This window comes from Oreochromis aureus, linkage group 14 (assembly GCF_013358895.1).
Source record: "Oreochromis aureus strain Israel breed Guangdong linkage group 14, ZZ_aureus, whole genome shotgun sequence".
Classification (NCBI taxonomy): domain Eukaryota; kingdom Metazoa; phylum Chordata; class Actinopteri; order Cichliformes; family Cichlidae; genus Oreochromis; species Oreochromis aureus.
Genome location: NC_052955.1, coordinates 20,948,330 through 20,974,979, shown reverse-complemented (window position 1 = coordinate 20,974,979; position 26,650 = coordinate 20,948,330). Strand labels below are relative to the sequence as shown.

The window sequence follows — 26,650 nt, the reverse complement described above, 5'->3', positions numbered from 1 at the left end:
CACACACACACACACACACACACACACACACACACACACACACACACACACACACACACACACACACACACACACACACCAGATGCCACTTTTGACAGCTAAAAACAGAAAATTGAGGTTACAATTTGCACAGTCTTACCAGAATTTGACAACAGAAGACTGGAAAACATTGTCTGGTCTGAAGGTGGGCTCAGACGGGAACAGGTCTGATCCTCCATGGATTCAAATAGTGCAATCCTGCTTTGTAGTTCAGGTTGGTAATGGTGTGAGGGATGTTTTCTTGGTACACTTTGGGCCCCTTACTACAAGGTGAGCATTGTTTAAACACGGCAGTGTCTGAGTATTGTTGCTGACCATGTGTACCCACAGTGTGCCCATCTGCTGATGTCTGCTTATAGCAGGATAATATGCCATGTTGCAAAGTTCAAATCATCCTAGACTCGTTCTCTATATGGCATCTACATCCCAATCCAATAGTGCAACCAACAAATTTGCAGCAAGTGTGTGAAGCTGTCATGTCAATATGAAACAAAGTCCAATTACAAATATAATTAGTACTATTATAATTACTAATAAAATGACAGGTGTATGTGCACGTTGGTAAGGAGCAACCGGGCAAAACGGTACACAGTAAACGTAAAACAGACCAGGGCTCAGGACAGAACATAATGAAAACGCTAAAACAGGATTATTTTAACTATTTTTATATTTGTTTTTGATTAAATTTAAATGTATGGAATGTAAAACTGAAATGAGAAATTACTCCTTTAAAAAAACGCAAACAGACAAAGGACTTTTCCTGGTAGAGGCTCAAAGCTAAACACTTTTTCGGTGACGTCAACGCGCAGCGACGTGAATATGTGACGTCGCCGGCATCCAGGAAGTGAGCTGCAGAAAGTGGGAAAACGTTTGTGCAACGTGATCTGTGGAGTGTTTTTCTCCGCTTAAAAAGTAAGCGAAGGTCAGGAAATATTAGCAGCTACAGGCTGAGCTGTGTGACGGTAAGCAGGGGCAGCTACGCTAACCCCGTCTGTTTGTACTCCTTTAAAAATGTCAGACATTTGTTTTTCTAACATCAACTTTTACTGCTGTGAGTCCGAGTCCGTGTGTGTGCGCGCAGCCTTAGTGTTGCTGTTTACACTGCCGATGTCAGTGATCCGAAATGGAAAGTTCAGCACTGTTGATGTCACTTCATGTCCACCATCAGGGCTCAATAATGGCTCTGAATAAGTCCATGCATCCTCGGAACCGTTACAAGGACAAACCACCTGACTTCGCTTACCTGGCATCCAAATATCCAGACTTCCAGCAGCACGTGCACACAAGCCTCACGGGAAAACCTATGTAAGTACCTGAGACTGTCCTCTGCTCTGTGTGTGTGTGATCGTGGCACTAATGATCTCCACTATACTTTCTTTCATAATTACACACATTTACATGCAGTACTTCCAGATTGTGCACCTCACTGGAAAATTAAAACAAACAGTGTGATGCATCTTTGCATCTTGAGGCTGATGTCTGAAGAGTCAGTTGTCTCCTTGCTGCCTTCCTTTCCTTTCTCCTTTACTACCCTTCCAGCGTACCCAGACATCCTCTGGGTCTGTTGGCCCGAGATTTCTCCTCTCGTTGGATTTTTCCTCCTTATTTCAGAGATTTCCTGATTTTAAAACAAGCCAACTGGTCCGAGTGCAGTTAATGCCTTACAAAACAAGATTTTGGGCTGCTTTGTTAACAACAACAAAGATTTAATGTTGAGTAAATTAAACCCCACATAGGGCTATAAATATTTTTATCAGAGTCCTGGTGATTTTCGCTTCAGTTGGCACCGAAGATTTTTATATGGGCTGGTACTTATATATTGCCAAGTGTCATTCACCCAGTCTCACACACATTCATGCAGCGGTTTTATCTGTGCTCAGGTGCTTTATCTAACATTCACACACTCTGATGGATGCATCTTGCTGAACCAGAGGAGCCGGGAATCGATCCCTCTGACAGTCAAACTGCTGCTGCTGTACCCATATGCAGAAAAACCCCCACTTTTATAACAGTGACTGTTGTATTCTACCAAATATATTATTTTACAAGGATTATATTAAAAAAAAACAACCCTGGGAACATCTCTTGGAGGCATTTCTAAACAACTGCGAGATCATCAGTTCAAACAGGAACAACCCAGGAACCATTAAGGCTCAAACTGCAATGAACTGGAAACTGCAGGAACACCAGCATCGCTGTCCACAGTCAGAGGGTGCTGAACAAGAAAGAAGTCTCTGCTCGAAATTGACATCTTCAAGCTTGAATGAAATTTACAGCCTTGCACACGGACAAGCCAAATGAGGTCTGGAGAAAAAAAGTTTTATGGTCTTTAAATGAGACAAAGATTGAGCTGTTTGCAACATGTTTGCTGTTTGTCTTCCCCCTCTCTGTTTCCTGTCCATCTTCACTGCTCCACTAGCCAATTAAAAAAGGAAAAAATGCGAATAAATAAACAAAAAAAAGAATTAAATGTGAGGCGTTCAAATCAGAGAACACTGTACACACTGTGAAGCACGGTGATGGTAGCATCATGCTCCCGGGCTGATTTGCTGGCAGTGGTGCTGATATATTAAACAAAGTGGAATAATGAAGGAGGAGGAAAACCTCAAATCTCTTCAACTTTGGACACAGCTCAGTGATCCAACAGGACAATGATCCCAAACTGATTTTGGGATGGATAAAGCAGGCTAACATTAAGCTTCTTTAATGGCCTTCCCAAAGTCCCGACATCAACCCTTTTGAAAATTTGTGGACTAGTCTTAAAAATCAAGAAACCAGCATATTTTAAATGAACTTCTTTTACCAAGAAGCGTGGTCAAATATCCAGCCAGAATTACACCAACAGCTTGTTGATGGCTACCAAAAGGGTCTGGCTAAGGTGCAAGTTTGCAAGGGACATTAAACTAAATATTAACAGGAGTGTATGAATATATTTGAGCTTGTATGAATCCTCTAACCCTGCATGGATTAGACAAAATCAAATAATCCAAACTTGTGCACCAAATTCTTGTTTTGTAAAATCTTTAAAGACAAATGCTGCAATTCAAAGAAATCATTAAAACCCCCAAATTACCACGACATTCAAGCTGAATGTGAACCTCTGACCACAGCTGTATGGTACCTACCTAGTTCGCACTAATTGAAGCCCTGAGGAACACATTCAGCTCCTCTCATGACCCAGCTGACTCGCTCTGCTGGTTAACGCTCATTCAGCTCCTGGCAGCAGCAGGAGGAAACCTGGACAAACGATTAATGGGCCCAACATCAAAAATTTTCTTCCTCTTCACTCTGTCCTCTGTGTATGTACCAGTGGTTTCAACCAGACCCACAATTTAGCTCGAAATAGGTTAGTGTGCCAATCAAAGAAGGCCGGCAAGCTTCCTGTGTTTTCCTCCAACTGGGCACAGATTTTGTGTGTGTGTGTGTGTGTGTGTGTGTGTGTGTGTGTGTGTGTGTGTGTGTGTGTGTGTGTGTGTGTGTGTGTGTGTGTGTGTGTGTGTGTGTGTGTGTGTGTGTGTGTGTGTGTGTGTGTGTGTGTGTGTGTGTGTGTGTGTGTGTGTGTGTGTGTGTGTGTGTGTGTGTGTGTGTGTGTGTGTGTGTGTGTGTGTGTGTGTGTGTGTGTGTGTTGCTCGGTGAGATCGAGCTGCTGAGAAATGTAGAAAAAGTCCAGGCTGGAGAACAAAGGAAGGGTATGTCTGGTGGGATTGGTGGTGTTGACGTCAAACAGTATGAGCTCATGATTGCAGCTCTCCATCTCTGATTTTCCTGTCTCGTTTCTGCTGTGTGCGCGCTTCATTCTGTGGTTTCCATCCAGCGTTTGCCCTTCAGTGCTCACTGTGATGCACTCAATTCCAGCGAATTGCTGCCTTTGATATTTAATAAATACGAATGCAAAACAGATCAAAGTAAATGTCTGGGCTTCTGCTTTTATTTTTAATTATGAGAGCACGCGTGGAGTGAAAATGTAGACTTGTGGGAAACGTTATTAGATTTTTGGGTTGATAAGTTGGAGGTGATTTTATTTGTGTGCCACAGTTTACTGAAACCGTTTTAACACCAACTGTCACAGTGTTTCACTACAACGAGCATGGCTGTTAACTAAAACCGATAACTCTTACACGTTGTCAATCTTGTGAATACAGCGATATAGGATTTTCACATTGATACCATAGGTGTGTCTGTTGACAGGATTTTTATAAAGCCTTGCGGCTTGTTTCTCCACTAATTGGAAGAATTTCATTTTGAGAGGGAGTGAATTTACTCCCCCTTTTAAGAGGTTGATTACTAAACTTTAGAGCAGATAAATATGTTACCATAGGTTTTGTTTTTTTAGTTGAGATATAGAATAAAACATGACTAACGTTTGAGTGATGGCGAGTGTGAGAGCTGCCAGTCATTGTTGGACTTCTCCTTTGTGTTGAACAGGTAGCACAGATGAATGCGGACGCAGTGTCACTGCAGTGAGTCCGAACATCTGTCTGTGGCTGCGAACATGTTGGTGTGTGCCGTCTGTAGCGGACCGAGCGTGTGTGGGCACACTGTAAAACCCGACTTGATGTCCGTGTGTGACAGGTGTTAATTATCAGTCTGCGGTTCCCTGACAGACGGACAGATGACAAACAATGAGGCGGCGGTGTTCGAGCTTGACGCTCGGCATGAAAATCATATCTGGACAATCGGGGGATGCGACAGCTTCTCCTGCTTACGTGTGAGATTTTTGTGACAAGACCCGATGTGAGCAGACACACACATGAAGAACTGGTCGCTTGAATTTAAAAAACAGACGGCCCTCTGCTCGCCTTTGAAAAAGAGGGCTCATCTCAAGCACCACCATCCTGAGACAATATGAGAAGAGAAAACTTGCATTAAATCGGCTCAACTGACACTAAACACACTTAGCTTGATAAAATTAAGATACCACCTAATCACCGCAAACTAATGGCTCAGTCATACAAGTCAGTCTATAAAAAAATCAGTGGCTACTTGATGATTGTGTTTAGTGTTGTAATATTCTTGAATCAATGGATCCTACCTCATTTTTCCTCTCCAGTCATCATCAATATGCTTGGATACGTCACTCAGTGAACAGCCAGCCTTCTCAGTAATGACCTGCTGTGGTTCACCCTTCTCGTGGAGGGTGTCGATAATCGTCAAGTCAGCAGTCTTACTCGTGATTGCAGTTGTGCACACAGAGCTAGAAGAAGGGATGCACTCTGTTTAAACTGTGTTATATATTATTTTTTTCAAATTCTAAATTATATGATCTCATTGTTTGCAGTGCTGGATTTCTGATTTTTATGAGCTGTAAGCAGCAACCATCAGGAAAACAAGGAAAGGCTTGAAGTTTTTCACTTCAGGTGTCATGAATAGCAGATATTAATATAGAATATGTGAAAGTCACACTGTTTAACTGATTAAGAACAGTTGGCTCAAGGTGCTTTGTATTATAGGGTAAAGATTAGCATGAAATTCCTCCAAAATTTCATGAACCCAGATGAGTAAGGTGTTGGCGACAGTGGCACAGAAAAAACTTTCAACAGGAAGAAACCTTCAACAGAACCTTAATCAGGGATGGGTTGGAAGGAGAGAGAGACGTCTAATTATTCATAATTAGATGCAGTAGTGGGGTATAAACGCAAGCAGACTGAAAGGAAGGTCTAAATTTGACGAGATGTGCTATTAAACAGCGAGTGGAGTGTGTCGAAATGATGCGTCGTGTGGACACGCATCATTAGATTAGCATGTTGGCGTGCACCATTGGTAATTTGGACTTAAGAGAGTAAACGTCTGAGACCAGCGAGAATTATTTGGTCATGAAACTGTGACGAGCTGCAATGAGGGGGCGTCTGTGGCACACTGATGTTCATTAGGCATTGCTGTTAATGGGATATAAGCAGAAGAATTATGGAGTTATAACTAGGCCTGCAGGATTATGGCTAAAATAATATTTTCCACAAGTTTCACACAGAAGTAAATGTTTCACTTCAGAGGCGTTTGCACTGCTGGCTGGACGGAGCTTGTTGGAGGTGAACCGAGCCTTTGGTTAAAGCCGAGCAGATGCACGAGACCTTGGCGGTTTCGCGTGCCCCACTGTTGGGTGAGTCCCTGCAGTGGATGGGAGACGACTGAAGATGGGGTTTCTTTGTAAACAGATGCACGTGAACAATGTTTTAGTCATTTAGTCTTGCCTCATGGTCATGTTGTTGGGGATTAAAGATGTCCTGTGATTTTTAAATGAAATAAAAATCTGATATTTTGTTTCTCTTCTGCCCGACACCTAAAATTTCTGTAGGAGTCGCTGACAAGTTTAGCCCATCTTTAAGACAGCTTGAAACGTGTGACGACAGGAGAGATTCTGGATTTCTGGTTAGCCGTCTGCAGGAATTTGGCTCTTCCTCCCCGTCAGCCTGTCGCTCCATCAGCGGAGGGATTAGTGCGGTTTTGTACTTTTCAATGAATTCATCTTCTGGGTTTTTAAGTATTTAAGCACCGAGTTGGGGGATGAGGGTAATCTTGGGGAGACACTCACTCAATCCTCCAGGGAGATATGCCTCCCCTCATTAAGGGATCGTCAGTGGAGCAGACTGATAGCAGCGGGCAGAGAGGAGAGCTCAGACCAGAGGCAGCAGGAATTTGGTGGAATTGATTGGAAGTGAAGTGAGGAGAAGATAAACCCCAAAATATTTTAAATGTTTTGGGGCTTTTTCCAGATTTTGATAGGAGAAGGGGGGTTCTGATCAGGCAGATAGAGGGGTGGGATTAGGAGGCATGAATGGTTATTAAAAATTCAGCAGCTTGGGTGAGATTTAATTTAAAAAATGTTCAATTTTCACACCAGTTTTGTTCAAAGATGTATTATTTAACAGATTCCTGAAATGGGGGTTGGAAATGAACGGATAATTAACAGCTCTGATCATTGCAAATTGATAAATGTAACCTTACATGGATCTTGCAGCAGAGCGGCTCCTGTACCGCTCATTTTAGTGTCTGATCAGGGATACGAAAAGGAAACTAACCACTTTTTGGTAAGAAATTATTGATTTATTAGGGAGCAAATCAACATTTCGTCCTCAAAGTTGATGTTAGATGAAGGAAAAATGAACAAGAGTAAAGATTTGAGCATGTCTGACAAGGGCCAAATTGTGGCTTGGGGATGTGTCAGAGCCCAAACTGCAGCTCTTGTTGGGTGGTCCCGGTCTGCATTATCTATCAACAGTTGCTCAAGGAAGGAACAATGGTGAACCAGTGATAGTGCCATTAGACGCTTAATAATGCACATGGGGAGCGAAGGCCAGTTGAACAGATGAGCTGCTGTAGTTCATATTGCCAAAAAAGTTGCTGCTGGTTCTGATAGGAAGGTATCAGAACACAGAGACCTCGCAGTTTGTTCCATATGGGGCTGCATGGTTGCAGACCAGTCAGGGTGCTGACCCCTGTCCATTGCTAAAAGCTCCCAACAGTGGGCACCGGAGCATCAGAACTGGACCACAGAGCAATGGAAGAAGGTGGCCTGATCTCATGAATCGTGTTTTCTTTTACATCATTTGTGCATCATTTACCTGGAGAACACCTGGAATCAGGATGCACTATGGAAAGAAGGCGAGCCGGCAGAGGCAGGGTGATAATTTGGGCAATGTTCTGCTGGGAAACCTTGGGTCCTGTCATTCATGTGGATGTTACGTTGACACACACCACCTATCTAAGCATTGTTGCAGACGATGTACACCCTGTCATGGAAACGGTACTCCCTGATGGCTGTGGCCTCTTTCAACAGGATAATGCATTCTGCCACTAAAACAAAAATGAGGGGAGGTGTTGACTTGGCCTCCAAATTCCGAGATCTCAGTCCAGTCAAGCATATGTGGGATGCGCTGGACCAGCAAGTATGATCCATGGAAGCCCCACCGTGGAACTTATAGAACTTAAAGGATCTGTTGCTGACAGCTTGGTGCTGGATACCACAGCACATCTTCAGGGGTCTAGTGGAGTAAATACCTCGATGAGTCAGGGCCGTTTTGACAGCAAAATGGGGAACTACCACAGGTAGTCAGAATGTTATTCCTGATTAGTGTATGCTTGCTGTATGGCACTTTTGGAGAAGCAAAAAAACGACATGTTACAGAAATCGAAAGGTTAAAACAACACCAAAGTGCAGTACGGCGCCAAATTTTTTTCTTTGTTTTTTTGTTAGGAAACGGCAAGCATGATGGCCATGTTAGTGCTTCACTCTGTCGTCCAAATGTGGTCACTTCATGCTCCAGCCTAAGTGCTGAACTTGAGTCCTCAAACCAGTGGTTTAGGGCTCATGGACTACATCCATCTTTCATATACAGTCTCTACAGAAGTGTATATAACTCTAACGACGGCGTGTTAGGCTTGTCTGATATTTTGAGTTGCTTTAATTTTTTTCCACTTTTGATCTTGAGAGACAAAGGCACCTAAACTCCTTCCTTCCACTCACCTTCCTCTAGATGTTCTCAGCTAAACATAAGTGTTACATGCATTTTTTCATATCAGACTATCTGCAGAATTGCAAAGTGGAACACAACGTGCTCAGAAGCAGGTTATCTTTAAATTCACGGTGAGCTTCTTGTGACGCTCTTATTGCTGCTCTTGTGAGGACTCAAAAAAAAACAAAAAAACTCATGACGTGAGAGAAGTTGCTGCTAATCAGCACAAAATATGTCCCAGTGCACTCAGATTGAAGCACCGTGAAGGTCACGTGTGTGTGTGTGTGTGTGTGTGTGTGTGTGTGCTTTAATGCTGATCATGGAGCTTGCTGTCTGTCTCAGCACTAAACGCCTTCTCACCTCCACATTCTGACCTGAGCCAAGAACTTTACTGCCCTTCAGCACTTAAATTGTCTTTCTTTCTCCACCTACTCTCCGCCTCAGTCAAGTCAACTGTAACCAAAACACAACTAGACTCCTCATCGGTCCTCCTGGTGCTGTTTTATACATCGTCTACTCTTCTCGTCACAACTTCTACGCTCAGATTTGTCCCACGTCGCATCCCGTCGACCACGTTAACGGCGTAGGCACGCAACGGTGAACCTGTAAATCGCGGGCACGCTCACGCTGCTTCTGGCATCAGCCATTGCTCCAGCGTGGCCGGATTTGCGTGCTCTCCTCATCTGTTCAGTAGGTGGGGTTGCCATGGAGATGTGGCATTTGCAGTGCTGCTGATGGGAGTGATCGGTCTGCATTGCACACACACATATAAAGAGCTAAAAATAGAGGGCTGGCTCCCTCTCTGAATATTGATCCTTATCTAATGATGCCTCAGCGGAGAAATGAAAAGGGGGCAGAATCTCTGCGCGCTGGACAGACGAGAGAAGCCGGCTTTCATTTTGGGAACGTGCGAGCGTTATGCTGATTTATCACTTCACCCTAATTAACCGGGGCTGTTTTTAAAATGCAGATTTCTTCACTGGTTGGTCTTCTGCAGCCGTGTTGCAGATCCTCAGAAGAAGCAGGTGTTGGCTTTCTGTGAGAGGTCAACAGCTGTTCACAACTGGACCATTAACCTTGTGTGTTCATTAGGTGTAGAGACACTGACTAAGATTGATGTGGGGCTGTGTGGGTGCATTGCGCCTCATCTGGGGTCTTTTGTCTTTGCTGCCACCTGAATGAAGATGCAGAGTTCAGTGAGAAGTGAAATAAGATGCATTTTCTGCTTTTATTAGACCCCTGACAGCAAAGAAACGACAGGAAACGAGGAGGAAAAGAAGCACCTAAAGGAAGCTGATTTTAGTAGAGCAGTGTGATGTTCATAGTTCAGCTGTGGGTTTAACAAGTTGTTAGTGAAAATTAAAAACCATGAAATGATAAATGCATCTTCACCTCTTTGATAGTTTTGCGTGTTCTCTGCTAAGGGAGGTAATAAAGGATAAACTGAAGGACTTTTCCTCAGTGTTTAGACCCCTTGAAGAGCTTTTTATTAAGGCTCTTATAGTTCGGTCACTTCCCTCAGGTAGGAGCCTTCCTGAGTAAAACTGACCTTTAAACGCACTCCTGGAGAACTGTACATAGAATGAACGCCTGTCCGAGATTCACTCTTTTTTTGACTTGTCACGTTCCTATTTTGCCACTCTGCCACCTTTGATGGTGTCGAGTCAAAGGTTCTATAAATGACCACAGTTAATCAAAGTGCTGTACAAGTTATACAATAATATACACTGTATATAACAGTCACTAAATCAGCAGTAAATATACGCTTAAGTTCAAAAGTTGGGGCTCTCGCCTCATTGGCTCTTGCTCTCCTGTTGCTTCTTTTCCATTGGTACCCACACCACTCAGCTTGACTCGGTTTTTGAAGTTGAGCCGAGATGGTACTGGTGGAAAAGAGGCACAAGTCCAGTTGATACTACCTACTGGAAAACAGAACTGCTTTCCACTTCCTGTCATTTTCAAAGGAGATTATGTAGCAAGTGACAGAAATGTGAAGTGAAATAAAGGCTCAAAGGTTCACAATAAACATAGATGGTGTTATTATTTTGTGATCCACACACAGTGGAGTCAAAAAGACTTCCATACTGCCACATTATGCTGCTCTCATCTCTGTAGTTCAGTTCAGTTAGTTGGAATAAAGAGTTGCACACAGCCAGAGCATGTAGTTTTGTCATGGTGCATGTGTGTTAATTTAGCTTCAGTGTTGGAGCTACTAGACCTCCCACACTTGGTCCAAGTCAGAGTCACAGAACCTATTTTTATGCCCATGCATCCCAACTTGGTCCAGGTCTGCTGTGTACCTCTTTCTGAAGATGATGATTTGTCAAATCTGTCATACTCCTGGTATTTTAAGTCTAAAATGAATCCTTTAGTGATGACTAAACGGTGCACATTCAGAGAACTCATAGGACCTTGCAGGATATTCACTCACACTTAAACATGGAGGTTTTCTAGTCATCCTCCTGACCTCTGACCTGTGAAAAACCCAAGCTGGGATGGACTCTTAATTTAATGTGAAGACGTTTATGTGTAATTGAATCCTGAAAACGGCGACAACGAAAACACAATCAGCGGCTGCCTGCTTTTGAAGCTGCAGAGCCGTTTCCACCATCAGTCGAAGCGTTTCTTCTGCTGGAATATGCTCGCACCGACACTGCGAGGTGCCAGACGCTCACATCGCGAGGATGTGTCTAATTGCATCTGCCGAGGTGCGAAAGAACTCTGCAAAGCTTTAATTACACCTATCTCGCCCACTCGTTTTGTCTGCCTGCCTGTGTGACAGCTGAAATCATTAAACACGCCGAGAAGGAGAAGACGGGTGAGCCGAACGACTGGGACCGAGAACTGGGAATAAAAAGCGGGAGGTCTGAGTTGTGTTGAAAATGTGAAACTCATTGTCATCAGCAGGGGATTGTGAGTTGATGGGCTGCTTATCTCCCTTTTGTTTCTCGTGCGCGAGTGTGTGTATAACGTGAAGTAATGCGGTTCAGTGCAGGGAGCTGCAGGAGGCCGGAGCAGCTGAAGGTTAATGAAGTGCTGTATTAAGAGCAGTTTGGTAAATTGCTGTCAGATGGCCCACATGGTGAAACGAGAGGATCAGCAAGAAGCTGAATTGAAATTATCCTTAAAGGAAAATTGTAGTTTCTTTCAAGCTTGGCTTTATTTTCGGTCACCATTCCCACTGGTACTCACTGGAAGTGCTGTACTCACCAAATGCTGAGGAGAGGGCGGCGAGGAGCAGTTAACCACATTTATTTAGAATTAAATGAAGGTGAAGAGCAGAAAGGTGGACCTGTTAAGCTAATTTCCACTAGCCATGCGTGATTCAGTTTAGAATAATCTTTCATCTGATACGGAGCATTAGCACGGCTCCTCTCATTCCCTCTCTGATTGAAACAAGTCGTTTTGGCTTTTTTCTAGTTGGGTAGTTCTAGCAAACAGAAGGTCTGAACAGTGAATAGAAACAGCTTGTGTAGACAGGATGTAACGTTAGGACGAAAACCCTTCATCCAGTAACTCAACTATAAAAGGACAAAAATCCTCAACACAAATGTTTTACTTTGATGTTTTCTTTAATCCACGACTCTGTAAACCGTGAGCTCAGGTGGAGTGAAAGAAAAGTTTTTTCAGCGCCTGCTACTGTAGAAAGAAGCCTTTAAACCTTACTACAATATATCACTCAGCCGTAGTTGGAACTTTTTAAAATTGTTAAAGTTTTCATTGAAATAAGGAGTTTTCTGACGAACTGCACACCCGCGTTCAAAACCACACTTCCACACATCAGACTTCACCCTCGTTGTTCAGCTGTGATCAGCAGGAGTCGCAGTTATTCACACTCATGACTTAACTGGTGTCTAAAACATCTGTCTCTTGCTCGTTTTGTGTGTTCTCGATGTAGACAGATGCAGATTTCACCACCTAGCAACAGATGACGTATATCAGATAAAGTCCGGTTCCCACAGCTGCTCTGAGTTTGAAACGTTTTGCTCATTTAGTCACATTTCTGATTTTCTTCAGAGTGAATTTCAAAGAGCCGGAGGCGGTGCGAGCGCTGACCTGCACCCTGTTAAAGGAGGACTTTGGTTTGACCATCGAGATCCCTCTGGAGCGACTCATACCCACCGTCCCCCTGCGCCTCAACTACATCCACTGGGTGGAGGACCTCATTGACGGCCAGAAGCAGCCGCGCAGGGGCATCGACATCGGTACAGCCACCAGTTTCAGTCACCTTCAGCACATGTGTGATGTGATAGTCTAGTTAAACTGCTTTGATTGGTTTATAAGACGAGAAATCAGGCATTTAACTTAGTTCAAACATGGTCATTTGCACTTCCATCACTCACTGTCAGACTCAAAATATAAGGTCATCTGCACTGACGCAGTGTGTCAGACTTCACTCTAATGCACCCGTGCTTCAGGTCTCACCAGTACCTGTACATCTGTGTAAAATGAACGTGCTTTTCCTTTAAATGCTGCAGCAAACCCCAGCAGCACATCCTTAAACATTAATAACCACAGACGGGGGGGATTTAAATGTTAATGCCGCTGCTCTGGGTTTTTCTTGATGTGGCTCGCCGCTCGGCACAGCACCTGAAATGTCAGTTGGTGCTTCCAGCAAATGAGCCCAGTCATTCCCAGTTTTCCCAGCACTCGCCAGCCTGATCCCCAGTCAGACGTCACTACTTGTTTTTCATTCTGTCGCTCAGAGAAAACAAGGTCTGACTTTAAATGTGTTTTCCTGCAGGTGTGCTGCTCCTCTGTAGTTCCTCAGGTCACTGATTGGTGACCCCGAACCTTTATGTGAGCCCACTGAAGCTGTCTGCTCGCTGATGGATCACCACTGGGTGTTTCCTTTTCTAACCGAGGCCATCTCGACTGAATTATGTGGCTTTGGTCCTTGTTAGATGGGAATAATTTAATAATAGCTGCTGGATTTGACATTTATTGACCATTATGTCCACCAAGTCTAAGATAATTCTTTAGAAACGCATCATGTCACACTTTGGGACCTCCTTCCTTCAAGACAACAAAAACACTCCGGCACATTTTCATATTGTTCAGTGACAGCTATGATCAGTCATCATTGTGAACACATACATCACTGTCAGGCTGCCAGTAATGTGTGTGTGTGTGTGTGTTTCATCAGGCACTGGGGCGTCCTGTATCTACCCCTTACTGGGAGCCACAATGAATGGCTGGTACTTCCTCGCCACAGAGGTGGACGACATCTGCTTTGACTATGCTACCAAAAACGTGGAGCAGAACAACCTGTCCGACCTGGTCAAAGGTACGTTTGGTCCACTCAATGTGAAGGTGACTTCATCTTCAGATATTAGACGCTGGAACTCTCATACGCTGTCTCACTAGAGATGATGTTTTACATGTGAGCTGCAGCACTGAGGATGAATTTTAGGATACTGTGATTACTAAGAAGTAGATTAATATGAGAGCAGGAAGAAGTCAGCTACCATTAGCCACCACAAGCTACTGGTCACGTCAGGTCAGTGTGACACTGGAAATAAAAAACCAAACCATTTTGCACAAATGTTCAGCTGGATGAAGGATGATCCCACTTTTCTGGCTATAATTCATGTGATAATGATGAAAAAGTTTAAACATCAGATATCATCAAAGGTAATTCTGAACACCTTGGATTTCACCTTCTGTCTGTGGGTCTGATACAGCCTGGAAACAGATTGGTTTGTTAGCTGATGAGGTTTGCAGGGCCAGTGGGTAGTTTTTCAGGGGCTTCTGGTGAAGCCGGTGAATATCGACGCAGAGACTTTCCGTGCGTCCACCGATGATCGTTTATGAATGCAGATGATGCTGCCATAGCGGCTCTGACCAGCCAAAAATTAAGAAGCTTATGTAGGTTGCGTGGTGCAGTCTCCAAAGATCAGGCTTGTTCTGGCAGATCCCACAAATGCTCCACCAGGTCCTCTGGAGTTTAGAGAGAGCAGGTTTGTTGTATTGCTTGTGCTGTTCCTGAGCAATTTTTGCAGTGTGCTGATGTCCTGCTCTGAGAGGCCACTGCCATGAAAGGTGTACATGGTTTGCAGCAATGTTTAGGTTGCAGACCGTGCACACCCAGAGTGTGCCAGCAGGAAACGCATATTTTCACCGGTCCTGCTTTTAATGCTGTGGCTGCTTTGTGTAATTTGATCACTGATTGTTGGTGTAAATATTTCAGCAAGTCCCGCCAAAATCTCGATATCCTGCCTTGAAAATGCTTCGTTTCCTGTTGTAGTAAATAGGATATCTTTTTGTGACACTTAGCTGGACAAAACAGAGACGTCTTGCTGGAAGAGTGTCGTATTTAGCCTGAGCAGAAACTAAACTTGTCTCTGCTCAGCAAATCTGTGAACTGGCTGACAGGAGTGCAGCACACAGTGACTCAGGAGTCCCATTTTGTATTTGCCTTCCTCAGTTGTCAAAGTTCCTCAGAAGACTTTACTGATGGATGCCTTGAAAGAAGAGACAGAAATGGTGTACGACTTCTGCATGTGCAACCCTCCCTTTTTCGCAAACCAGCTGGAAGCAAAGGTAAAAGTTAAAGTTTAAAAGTAGTTTAAATTCTGGAGCGTTGTCTGCTTTGAACTTGAGGTTTCTGACTCATTGACAGTAAATGCACTCGTATACTGACCGGAGCAGCTCCAGCACCAAACACAGTGTGTTTACATGATAGTAACAGGGCTCTAATAGGATTTTATTGTAATCTCTGTCTGTCTTGCTGCCAGGGGGTAAACTCCAGGAACTCGCGTCGACCTCCTCCCAGTTCAGTGAACACGGGCGGGGTGACGGAGATCATGGCAGAGGGCGGAGAACTGGAGTTTGTCAAGAGGATCATTCATGACAGCCTGCAGCTCAAGAAACGCCTTAGGTGAGGAAAGAGGACTGGTTTTTTCTTTTCTTTTTCTTTTTTTTAAAGGTTGCACACGTATTTGTGTGTGTAAAAACACAAACGTCATTACAACACAGCCACATATTTAAATTAGCGGGTGGATGTAGATGAGTGCTGCACTTGTAGTTGCTCTGGAGAGGCTTGGAGAGCTTTAAATGGCTGCAGTGAAGGGGAGACTCGGAGAGGTGAAATGGGCAGATGGGCTGCTGCACATTGATGGAGCTGTCACCCACAGTTGCTTTAATGATTTTGGCACACGCTGACTCCGTGCTGTATCCGGGAGCCCACAGGGAACAGCTGTGTTTGGGAGGGTGAGGGTGGAGGGGTCGGATAGATGGGTGGGGGTGTCTCAGGCGGCCCTCGCTTTACCCTCCCTCGTTACGGGGCTGTCACCGAGGCAGCCGAGCGAGACCCGGGCAGAGGGAGCTGCAGAGTGGTGCTATTAAAACTGATTAGACGTGTCACACCTGCTACACGGAGCGCTGTGTGTGTGTGTGTGTGTGTGTGTGTGTGTGTGTGTGTGTGTGTGTGTGTGTGTGTGTGTGTGTGTGTGTGTGTGTGTGTGTGTGTGTGTGTGTGTGTGTGTGTGTACAGTGGAAAGATGAGCACTCTGAGTGGGACTGATGTTAACACCTAGTTGCTCTTGTGTGGCAGTGTTACACTAAAAGTCAGAGCGAGCCGGGTTTCATTTCGCAGGTTTGAGGCTCCGGCCAAACCAACCGGAGCCGACTGTCACTCCCAAAACCATGCTGGGACACCAGAGCCTCCAGGTGTCCATGGAAACACTGCCAGCCTTTTCCGATTGGTCCTTTGAGACGCCCCCATTGCCCCGCTCTGCTCCTCTTTCCTTTCTTTCCACCAGAGGGTAATTACTGTCAGATAAGGCGAGTTTAACTTTCAGCCAAATATCCAAAAGTGCGGTTAGATTTGAGGTAATGCTCCTAATTCATCACGCCATTGATATGAAAATTACCGTCTCTGGTAATAAGACTGTAATCACGTGCCAGTGCTTCAGAAGAGAAAAGACTGAAAGTGGAGGCCGATGCAGCTGCGCTCTTCTCGAAGAAGCTGCTGGTGGTGCATTCAGGGATCTCTCCTGGGCGTTGCTCCCCACTGTGCTCAAAATTGGCGAACATCTGTGAATATTAGAGCTGTTAAATATTTCATCGTGTCACCTGAGGCTGACGGGCTGCTCCTCAATACCCCTTCAGCCCTGGCTGTCCTCATGCCTCTTTAACATGATTACATGTCAGTGTCCTTACTGATTGTCAGTCACAAGTTAAATAATGTTTCAGATTTAATTTTATTTGGGTGTTACAGAAGCTTTTTAGCCAAGTACAGTCAGGAGGTAGGTTTGACACAGCTATAGGAAACGATGTTAAACTGCATCTATGTACATGTCTATTAAAAGCTTTCTGTATTATAATGAAATAATAATAATAATTATAGTAAAAAGGAGAGTAAGACTAAAAGATGTTGAGATGGTTGAATGGTTCACAAATTGTTAGTATCTTACATAAAACTCTATGATCATTATAGTATGTCTGTATGAACTCCTCCTTAATGGGGGAGCTAGTCACAAAACCTATGGACATAACTTAACGGTGGCCAGAATTTGTATCTGCGGTGTAATTGTTTTACTCACCACTTAAATGGATCAAAGAAATCAAAACATGTACTATGTCCCTTTCAATGTCTCTTTAAAATTAAATTTAAATGCATACTTTTCTTGTGTGTGACTACCATGAGCCATGCCAACATTACGCTATTCCAAGTAAACGTCAAACTCAAGGTTCACAGTTTTAGGTTTTGCTTTCAAATTGAACAGGTTTCTTTGTAGCTTTCAAATAAGATGAACACATGTAATAAATACATGAGGAAAACAAAATAGCACCGCAGGCCTGGCAGAAACTGTCATGTAGATAGGAGCCATGTAAGGCTGTAAAAGTCATTAATAAAACTTTAAAATGAACTGAATTTTACATCTGACAGGTAGCCAGTATAGTGGTCTTTTTATTGAAATTCTGGGACCTTTTTTTTTTGTTGTTGTTTGTTTGTTTGTTAATGAGTTGGCAATAGGAGATGGACTTTTGGCTGGGACCCAAGTAGTGTGGATTACAGCAGTCCATGAAGGAGTGGGTGAATTTTCGAGCTCTGTTACAGATAGAAAATGATTGACTTTTCCAACATTTCTTATGTCTTTAGAGATTTGTTTTACAAATCTCTAGAGCCCACGATGTAGCCTACGACAGCATTGCCAGGATTAACACCTGTATGGGTTGCGTCGACAACTACGTCAAGTTGAATTTCTAGTGAGGTGTGCATCAGGTTGCAGTGTAGGAAGTTTTTATAGTCCTGTGAATAACTCAGCACCTCCTTACTGCTTCCATAGGAATTAAGAGGTTAAGTAGCAGCCAGGTAAAGATTATCAACTGCAGTTGCTTAACTTATCATCCACAAATCTGAGCACCTCTATAAAACCTGACGTTTTGGTAGTTTGCTGGTTTGGAACAACAGTCTGCTCTGGTTTTTAAGAACTAAGGCGATAAAATGAACCCCTGATGATGAGTTTTAATAAAAACATCCAGGCACGTTTTGACTACCTCTGTGAAATTGACCAGCCGTCCTTCCAGGCTGACTCCCTGATGTGTTTCTTTCCTCCGCCTGCCCCAGCTGGATGTTGCTGCTCATTGATCAAGTCCAACCTCACGTCTTTATCACACAGCCGTGATTATTGATCAGGCATCCACCACGGGATGACTTCAAAGCAGTTTTTCCTCTGCTGCAGGACCGTTCACACCCGGATGTTTTTCTGCCTCTCGTATTTTGCTTTGTGTCGCTCCCCTGAGCACTCCCCCTCTCCTCATTTGATTTGTGCTCGAAGGTTCACGCCCGGCTGTTGGCCGCTAACACCTCCAACAGATACAGTTTGGTTAATATGGATTCTCCTTTCTGCAGGTGGTACAGCTGCATGTTGGGAAAGAAGTGCAGCCTGGCACCTTTGAAAGAGGAGCTGAGGAAGCAAGGGGTGAGTAGCCAGCGAGACCCAGAACAAAGAGAAACCCACGAATATAAGCGCAAACACGGTAATCAGTGAGAGTTACAAAGCAGGCACAGCTTTGATCTCAGTGTGTTTATGCAGAGACACGATGCTTCTTGCAGGGCTTGTTAAAACAATCTTTGCCACACCCCCGTCGCCCAAGCTACCTTTCTCCTATGTATTGATGTTTAAAGGAGTCAATCACCAGCACCAGCTGAGCACGCTCACAAACGAGCCATGAATGAGCTGATTTCTGTTTGCTGTGCATGACTGAATCACACGCCTCTCAGTAGCTAACATGGATTAGCGTCATTAGCCTGACTAATAGCCCAGCACATGACTCCTGACTGCTGTGGGCCTGCGGTACCGCGCCAATCTCACAGACCGCCCGGCCCCCGCCCCGCACCTGCCACCCCTCAACCCTCCTCCAGGGTGTCGCTGCTCATCAGAGTGAGTGCAGCGTTGGCTAACATCCAGGAAGAAGGCTTCATTCTGAAGCGTGTGTAAAAAGAAACCTGCACTTGTTAATATGCTAATGCTTTCATCACCAATTACTTGATTCATCCTCCAGCGTGTCCTCAGTTTTCTTTGTGTTTTTAATTTAGCAAATGTGACTCTGTTACACATAAAAACTCACCTCACCCTCAGAGCTGTCTGACCTCTGACATATAAGATAAGTGACTTCCTCCTATTTTCTGAGAAAACCCTGACAGCAACACAGTGGATTCCCACATCCTCCTTATGTTCTCACATACTGTCAGAGACGTAAGAGCCAGAGGTCACACTGGCAAAACATCACACTGTCAGATTCAGTCACTGGTTTCTAGAAAGACTAAATTCCTAAATTGTTAGTTTTGATCGCAGATACTGCACACACCAATCAGTCACAGGTGCCAATCAGTACAGACACTCCAAATGTTTTTATAATGATGTGTTTTGGTTTTTTTTAATAAATATTGAATCTGCTATGGGAAGGACTTTATTTGGATAAAATAACTGAATACTGATAGTGAGACAGATATGTGTAGCTATAAAATGACAAGCCTTGGTTGTAGGAAAATGTTTGAAGTTTGGATTTTTCTGTATTTAGCCATAAATGATCATCAGATTTTCACCTAAGCGATAAGGGGGTTTTCACCCCTGCGCTCTTTAATCCATTTAAAATCATGTTACTCCTCCCTGCGATTCAGTGTAATTCAGCGATGGTACACAAACTCATTTTTATTTTAAAAGGTTTCTTTTTTCACATCTAGTTTCAATTTTTAGTTTAAATGAACCATCATAAATTTTGTTTGTAGAGATGTATTTTGCGTGACTTGGAGTTTTTCTCTTTACAACAAATATTTTACATGTGATCAGTTTCTGTGGTGTATTTTCTTTATGTATTTATTGTTTTGATGATCTCAGATACGGCCTGGTCGCCAGAGTACTGCAGTGTTTTCATGCTGTGCACTTGTTAACTCCAGACTTCTCTCTGTTTTTGCTCAGGTGCCTAAAGTGACCCACACTGAGTTTTGCCAGGGGCGGACCATGCGGTGGGCACTGGCTTGGAGTTTCTATGACGACGTGGTTGTTCCGGTGAGTTTGTACAGATTTTTTTGTTGTTGTTGTTAAATGTCAGTAACAGAGGATTACCAGGATCAGGATTACATATAAAAGCAGGTTACCTGCTCAGCTCTGAGGAGCACATTTTGCTCTGCTGCTGGATGTTTCCAAACCCTCTCCTCAATAATGCACCACCTCTGTCCTTCTCCAGACTGGATCCTCTTTCCCTGCAGCCTCGTTCCATTATGTGCACTTACTCCGTCCTCTGGGGAGATGTTTATGTGATTTCTAACATGCTGTAGCCAGGCAACAGTCGCCAGGGCAGGATTGTGCACGCACACTGTACCGCAGGCGTGTCTGGATAAGAGGGTGAGAGTTGGAGTTAAACAGACATGAAAGCATTGCAGAGAGAGATCTGGAAATGATGCTGCAGTGCTGATGAGGTCAATCAAACACATAAATGCAGGTGAAGCAGAGGCTGTTTGGTGGACTCTGTTTCTATTTTTCAGCAAAAAAGCAGTTGAGCAGAATGATTAGCCTAATTTTTCTCCATCTACCATCCTCCATGTTCACACTGCTCCAAATCATCAACAGGCAGAGCCCCGCGAGCACATGTGGGGTTACGTAGCAGAAGTTCACGGTCAAATGCCCAATTCTGCCTGCATGAACCTTTCTATGGTCATCTGGTTTATGTATATAAGCATGGGAGAGCTCATTAATGTTAAATGTAGACTAAAACATATGTGACATGTATGGATCTGTGACCTACTTAACCTCATTATTACCAGCAGTGACTTAATTTATGTCTGGTGTAACCAGAAATGTTTGCAGTACAGTTATTGAAGCGGTGGAAACCTTCATAAGGTTTCAAATCCAGGAAGAAATAGATTTTTGGTCAATTTTATTTATTTATTGTTTTTGCATTTCATTTTCATTTGGTTCTCTCATTTGGAAATAGCTTCAATCTAAAAAACAAGATAGAAGGCGTGTTTGTTTTTTAAACACTTGGATCTGTATGATGTCAGTGAGAGCCTCTTCCTCTTCTGCACTGTGATCCTCTTCCATCTCACCCTGTCTAACATCCTCCTCTGTCACACCAACCTTGTCCATGTCCTTAATCTCAACATCCATGAATCTTCTCTGAGGTCTTCCTCTTTACCTCCTCCATCTTCATCATCCTTTGTCTAGTATATCCACTATTCCTCCTCTGCACATCTCCAAAGCCTCTCAACCATGCTTGTCTAACTTTGTCTCCACACTGCTCCACCTAAGCTGTCCCACTGATGTATTCATTACTATTCCTGTCCATTCTGGTCAGTCTTTAGCTCAGCCTCCTGTCTTTTTGTGCATACATCTCAGCAGGTCTCACTGCCATCTTGTAACCCCTTCCTTTTACTCTTGCCACAAATTACCTCCGAGACTTGTCTCCACCCTCCCCACCCTTCTTCACCTCTCCTGTGCACTGTTTGTTGATCTGAATAGTTGATCCCAGGTATTTAAATTCATCTACTTTTACTATCTCTACTCCTTGCAGCTTTATGGCTACACCTCTCTCCCCCACCATCAGTGACACACATCTATTCAGTGTTGTTTCTACTGACTTTCATTCCTCCTCTCTCCTGAAGATGCCTCCACCTCTTCAGACACATCTACTGGATTTCTACACTCTCTGTGTGATACCACTGACTGTAGATATCGTTAATATGGTCATCTCAGAAACATAGCACTGACTTTTTAGCAAAGCAGCCCCACTTCTTTTTGCAGACCTACTATTTGTGAGGTTCAGCCAATCAGGAGGAAGTTAGAAACAGACCAAGGAAGGAACTGAAAGGCTGAACTGAGGCCCAGTATAAGATAAATGATTATTTTTATCTGTGAATTATGCAAAGTGACTCTACTAGGATAGAGTCTTACTCAACTAAGAAAAAAAATATGGAGCTGGAATCAACCGTAATGAGTCCCTTTTAAAATGTTTAGTTATTTTCTAATTTATCCTTTTGACTCTGGAAACTAGCCATGGCTGTTTGATTGGAGCGTCAGCTTGATCCCAGTTTTTTTTAGTTTTTCACTGAGTTTTGTCTTCCTCCTGTAGTCCGATACAACAAAAGACTGCATAGACAACCCTTCCCTCATTTGTTTTTTCCAACCAGTACACACAAATCCACACCGTTTTCAACATATGAAATAATACGAGCTGTTGTTATTTTTTGTTTCAATCTTATTACAGAGAGAGAAAAAATGCAGGGGTTGTAGTGAATTGAAAGGAAACTACATTAGATAGAAAGACCTTTTGAATGCAGACAAAAGAGGAGGAAGCACATCCAGCACAGGCCGACAGAATAAAAGGACCTGTAGACAGAGAAGACTGCCAGGCTTTATCTAAGCCCTGAGGCCCACTGTTGCTCATACAAGCCTGTAGCAGGAGGAGGAGGAGGGGGGATCAGGAAAGTCCAGAGTCCAAGCTGGGGTTTGGGGACCTGACGGAAATCAGGGGGTTGGGAGGAGGGGGGTGATCAGAGTATGATTTACAGTTTGCCTGCAGGTGAGACTGGCAGCAGTTTGTTTCTCTGTGATGTGCATGTGAATGTGTGTGTGTTCATGGACTCAGGAGGTGAAGATGGATGATTGAACATCATTATATGTGAAGAGAACAGCTCTTGTTGGACTCTTGTTGGTTTTAACCATGTCTAATTTAAAAAATCGGGCAGGTGTGTGTGTGTGTGAGCGTGTGTGTGTGTGTGTGTGTGAGAGAGAGAGAGAGAGAAAGGGCATGCAGTGAGGTTGTAGTGGGTAAGTGGGATTAATAATGGAGTGAAAGAGCAGCAGAGTCAGAGGAGGATGGGATTCAGTTGAGAGGTGTGTATGTAAACTCTACATGTGGGTTTTGTGTCCTTTCATTTGTAAGTCTGTTTGTTTGTGTGTGTGTGTGTGTGTGCGCGAGAATCTGTGTCAAGGATGCTCGGTTATGAACAGACAGGTTTGGCTTGATGGATTTTATTGATTTCCTTGCACAATGAGCTGCAGAGCATGCAGAAAAGAGGGAGCGACGTCTGAGGCAAACAATAAGAAATAAAAGCAGCAGCCAGACAAGGCAGCGTCCATTGTCAACCCATTAATTACACGTGTCCATCTCCTCTAAATATGCATCTAAAAGCACCGTCATTTTAACTAAAAATCAATAGATGATTGAGACAGGGAGTGAGCACCAACTCTGCTCTTCTTCTTGAATGTGCAGCAAATTCAGAGATTATCTCTGAGGAACTGTAAATGATGAAACATCACTCACAGGCAACAATAAAAATCTTCAGTGACTCAGAGTAACTGAAACTTGACAACAGACGAGTGCAGCAGAGTGAAGGTCACCCTCTGCTCCTTCCCTCTGCTGTTTGTAGGTCAGTCGGCCATGCTGTCTGCTGCCTCACTACTGCCGCAGACCCCCGCTGTCTCCCCGCTTTAAGCCAGCCTGCAGTGAGTGCATCGATCACAGGTTGGCTGCAGTATGACTGCTGCAGAGCCTCAGTACTCCGACACAGTTGGGTGATGATCTACATCACCATTACAGCATGACATTAAAGGGAATTAAAAATCTAAGTTTGATTTATTGCAGGCTCAGGTGCAGCTTGCATGCTTTGAGCGCCCTCTTGTGGCACTCTGCATTTATCTTTCCTCTTTAGATTTGTTTTTGATGCACAGATGTAACTGCATCATTTTACTCATGTCACTCATTTATGTAGTATTTTTAATGGGCTCTCACTCATGGGCGACTGCTGGGGAATGCTCTAACCCTCTCCGTGAGATGGTTTTAGGCCTAAAATGAGCAAAAATTGTATCTGAGAGGTTAAAGAGTAGGGAAGGAAGAGTACAAAATGTGAGGAAGTGTTCAGCAGATTTTGGTGTTTGACAGGTAGCAGGACAGTGCAGCTACTTTGAAGGCCAAAGGAAAAAGACTCAATCCAGTAAAATGTCAGTCTTCCTCCTCAAAGATCAACTGTCTGAATGTGGCACAGATGTTGATCATTTTAAAATTTTATGCCGACTACAAGTCACACTGTGATACAGAGCTACTTAACTTGGACATCCAGTTTGGTATACAATATGCAGACCAGGGATGGGGAACTCCAGGCCTCAAGAGCCGGTATCCTGCAGGTTTCAGATATCACCCTGGGTGATCACACCTGAATCAAATGATTAGTTCATTACCAGCCCTCTAGAGAACTTCAAGACATATTGATGAGGTAATTTAGCCATTTAAATCAGTTGTGTTGGATAAAGGACACATCTAAAACCTGGAGGACACCGGCCCTCGAGGCACACGTGAGACACCCCTGATGTAGACTGTATTGTACTCAACTGTAGTCTGCAATGCGTCCGTCCATTTCCTCTGATATTTCCTTGCATGTCCACCTCAGTGCTGTTATAACACAGTTATTGTCTGCATATTGAGCTCCAATAATATTGGAGGTGACTGAGCGCTATTCATGAAATGACATTTTCCTGTAGTTGCAGAAAGAAGTGCGTTGCTATTAGTGCCTTCTTGATTGAAGACTTTACAGATATCTGAGTTTGCCAAAAAGGATTTGAAACAGCTCACACTGTGTAAACACTGCCCCCTGCTGGCAGCTGTGCTCTGAACTCATACAGTTCATAGTCTCCTATTACTGTGTAGATTTGAGTATCCTCAAGTCTGGTTCCCCTGTCCTCAGTAATATCCAGTACAGCTTGCTGTCTAACGGTGTCTGACTGGCTTTGTGTGATCTCAGTCCCCTCCCAGTAAGAAGTGTAAACTGGAGAAGGCCCGGAAGCCCCTGTCATTCACAATGCCGGAGGCGGGACTGAAGGAGCTCCAAGCCAAGGCCTCGGCTTTAGGTTGCACGTGCCGCAGCCCTGTGGACAGCCTCACCGTTCTGGTCGAGAAGACGCTCACTGAGCTGCGGGTGAGCTTCACTACTGAACATTGTTTTATTTATAATAGATTTCACTGAAGTTTTGACTGCATTGGCCTGTCTCACGTGTGCGGCTCTGCAGGTGCTGCACAAACGTGTGCCTTGCAAAAAGGAGGAGCAGAGCCTCTTTCTGACAGCTGTGGAGAACACCTGGATCCACGGGCGTCAGAAGAGACGTGAACAGAAACGTCAGTTGCGAGAGCTCCCCAGGGCGCCACACTGCGCCGGAACCACTTCACAAACCACCGTGACCGCAGGTGCTCCGGAAACATCCCCGACCTCCCAAAACCAACTGACCACCGCAGAAAACAGCAGCAGCCAGGACGAGAACGCTGAGAGCAAAAGCACGCCTGCAGACGAGCCGGGTAAAGAAGTCACAGAGAGCATGACCGGGGAACAAAAAGAGGCCCCAGAAAAAGTAACAGGCGAGGATGTGGACATGGAGTCCTCTACCTGCACAGAAACGGGGCAGGAAGCAGACCTGAAGGAAACACCCGCTGCAGCAAGCGAAACGCCCTCGAAACGACCAGTGAGCCCCGGCACTGTCAAACACTTCCTGTTTAAGTGTCTGCTGAATGTGATCCAGGAGCAGAGTGATGTAGTGATCGAGATGCACTGGGTCGAGGGTCTGAACAGAGACCTGATGAACCAGCTGTGCACTTACCTGAAGAACACACTTTTAAAGACTGTCGCAAAGTCCTGATTAGCAAGTCGAGATCTTTTCTTCTCAGAAATTAAAAGCTTTATTTTTTAGAGATGATTAATGTTGGGCTGTGTGTTGGGAAGTTTATTTTGTATAGCTTCTGGAAGGCAATTCTGTATTGGCTGTTTCTTTTAATTCACTTTTAAGATTTTGTATTCTAGAGGCAAAAGTCTCCTTTCCCCCCGCTGAAAAAACACAAGCTTGTTGTTAAAAAAAAAACTAAATCACCTGTTTTAATTAATATACTTATTAATATACTATGCTTAATATCAACCGTACAACAAACAAACCATCATACATGACAAGAATCTCTATCGTAGCGCTAGTCAGCTTTACAAGTTAATTTTACTGAGCTGGAATCTTCAGGGAAATTACTCCGAACAGTCCAACCAATGATTCATTTGGCCTTGCTAATAGCTGATATACTCATGTAATCACCCATCTCTGGTTTACACTGCATATTGTGTGTTATAAATTGCAAAGATATTTGGAATAAATTTACATTTTTATACAGATTTTTTTCCCTTTCTCATAGTGCATTTTTACTGAAATGTCTTTAATTATGGAGTAACTTTAAATATCCACAAGAGGGCAGCGTCAGCTTGTCCTGTGTGTTATGATCCATTGTACTCGTTGATCTTTAATTGTTCCTTTGTTAGAGATTGTATTTTAGACTCATGATCGCTCCAGTCTAGCACGACTGTTTTAAATAGACCCACAGACCGTGTCATTCAGGAAGTTCCTGGAGCCCCTCGGTCTTTCCTGGAGAGCCTTTGGTATTATTACTCTGCTGTACCCGGCTGACTTCCTCAACAGCATCAAGTGAATAACAGGAAAACATTCCCAAAATATGCAGGGCCACGTGTACGTATGTGCACATTTTCTGTTGTCATAAGCAGAAACTCGGTTCCTGCTCATACGACGTGTCCTGCGGTCATGGCCGGACTTTGACTCCGCCGATGCATGAGTCATGTGATATCTGCTGAATAAAGGGCAACAACATTAGAAGCTGGCATTTTTGTTCTTTTG

At 43.9% G+C, this 26,650-nt stretch overlaps 1 protein-coding gene across 1 annotated transcript; it reads left to right on the top strand.

Moving 5' to 3' along the window:
- Positions 1-845: 845 nt before the first annotated feature.
- Positions 846-26,137, top strand: mettl16 (methyltransferase like 16). Its single transcript, XM_031733445.2, has 10 exons — positions 846-1,001; positions 1,208-1,344; positions 12,507-12,694; positions 13,636-13,776; positions 14,917-15,032; positions 15,227-15,369; positions 18,349-18,418; positions 19,919-20,008; positions 24,736-24,909; positions 25,001-26,137. Exons 2-10 carry the CDS (start codon positions 1,217-1,219, stop codon positions 25,619-25,621), a joined length of 1,671 nt encoding a protein of 556 aa, XP_031589305.1. The 5' UTR covers positions 846-1,001; positions 1,208-1,216; the 3' UTR covers positions 25,622-26,137.
- Positions 26,138-26,650: the final 513 nt, after the last annotated feature.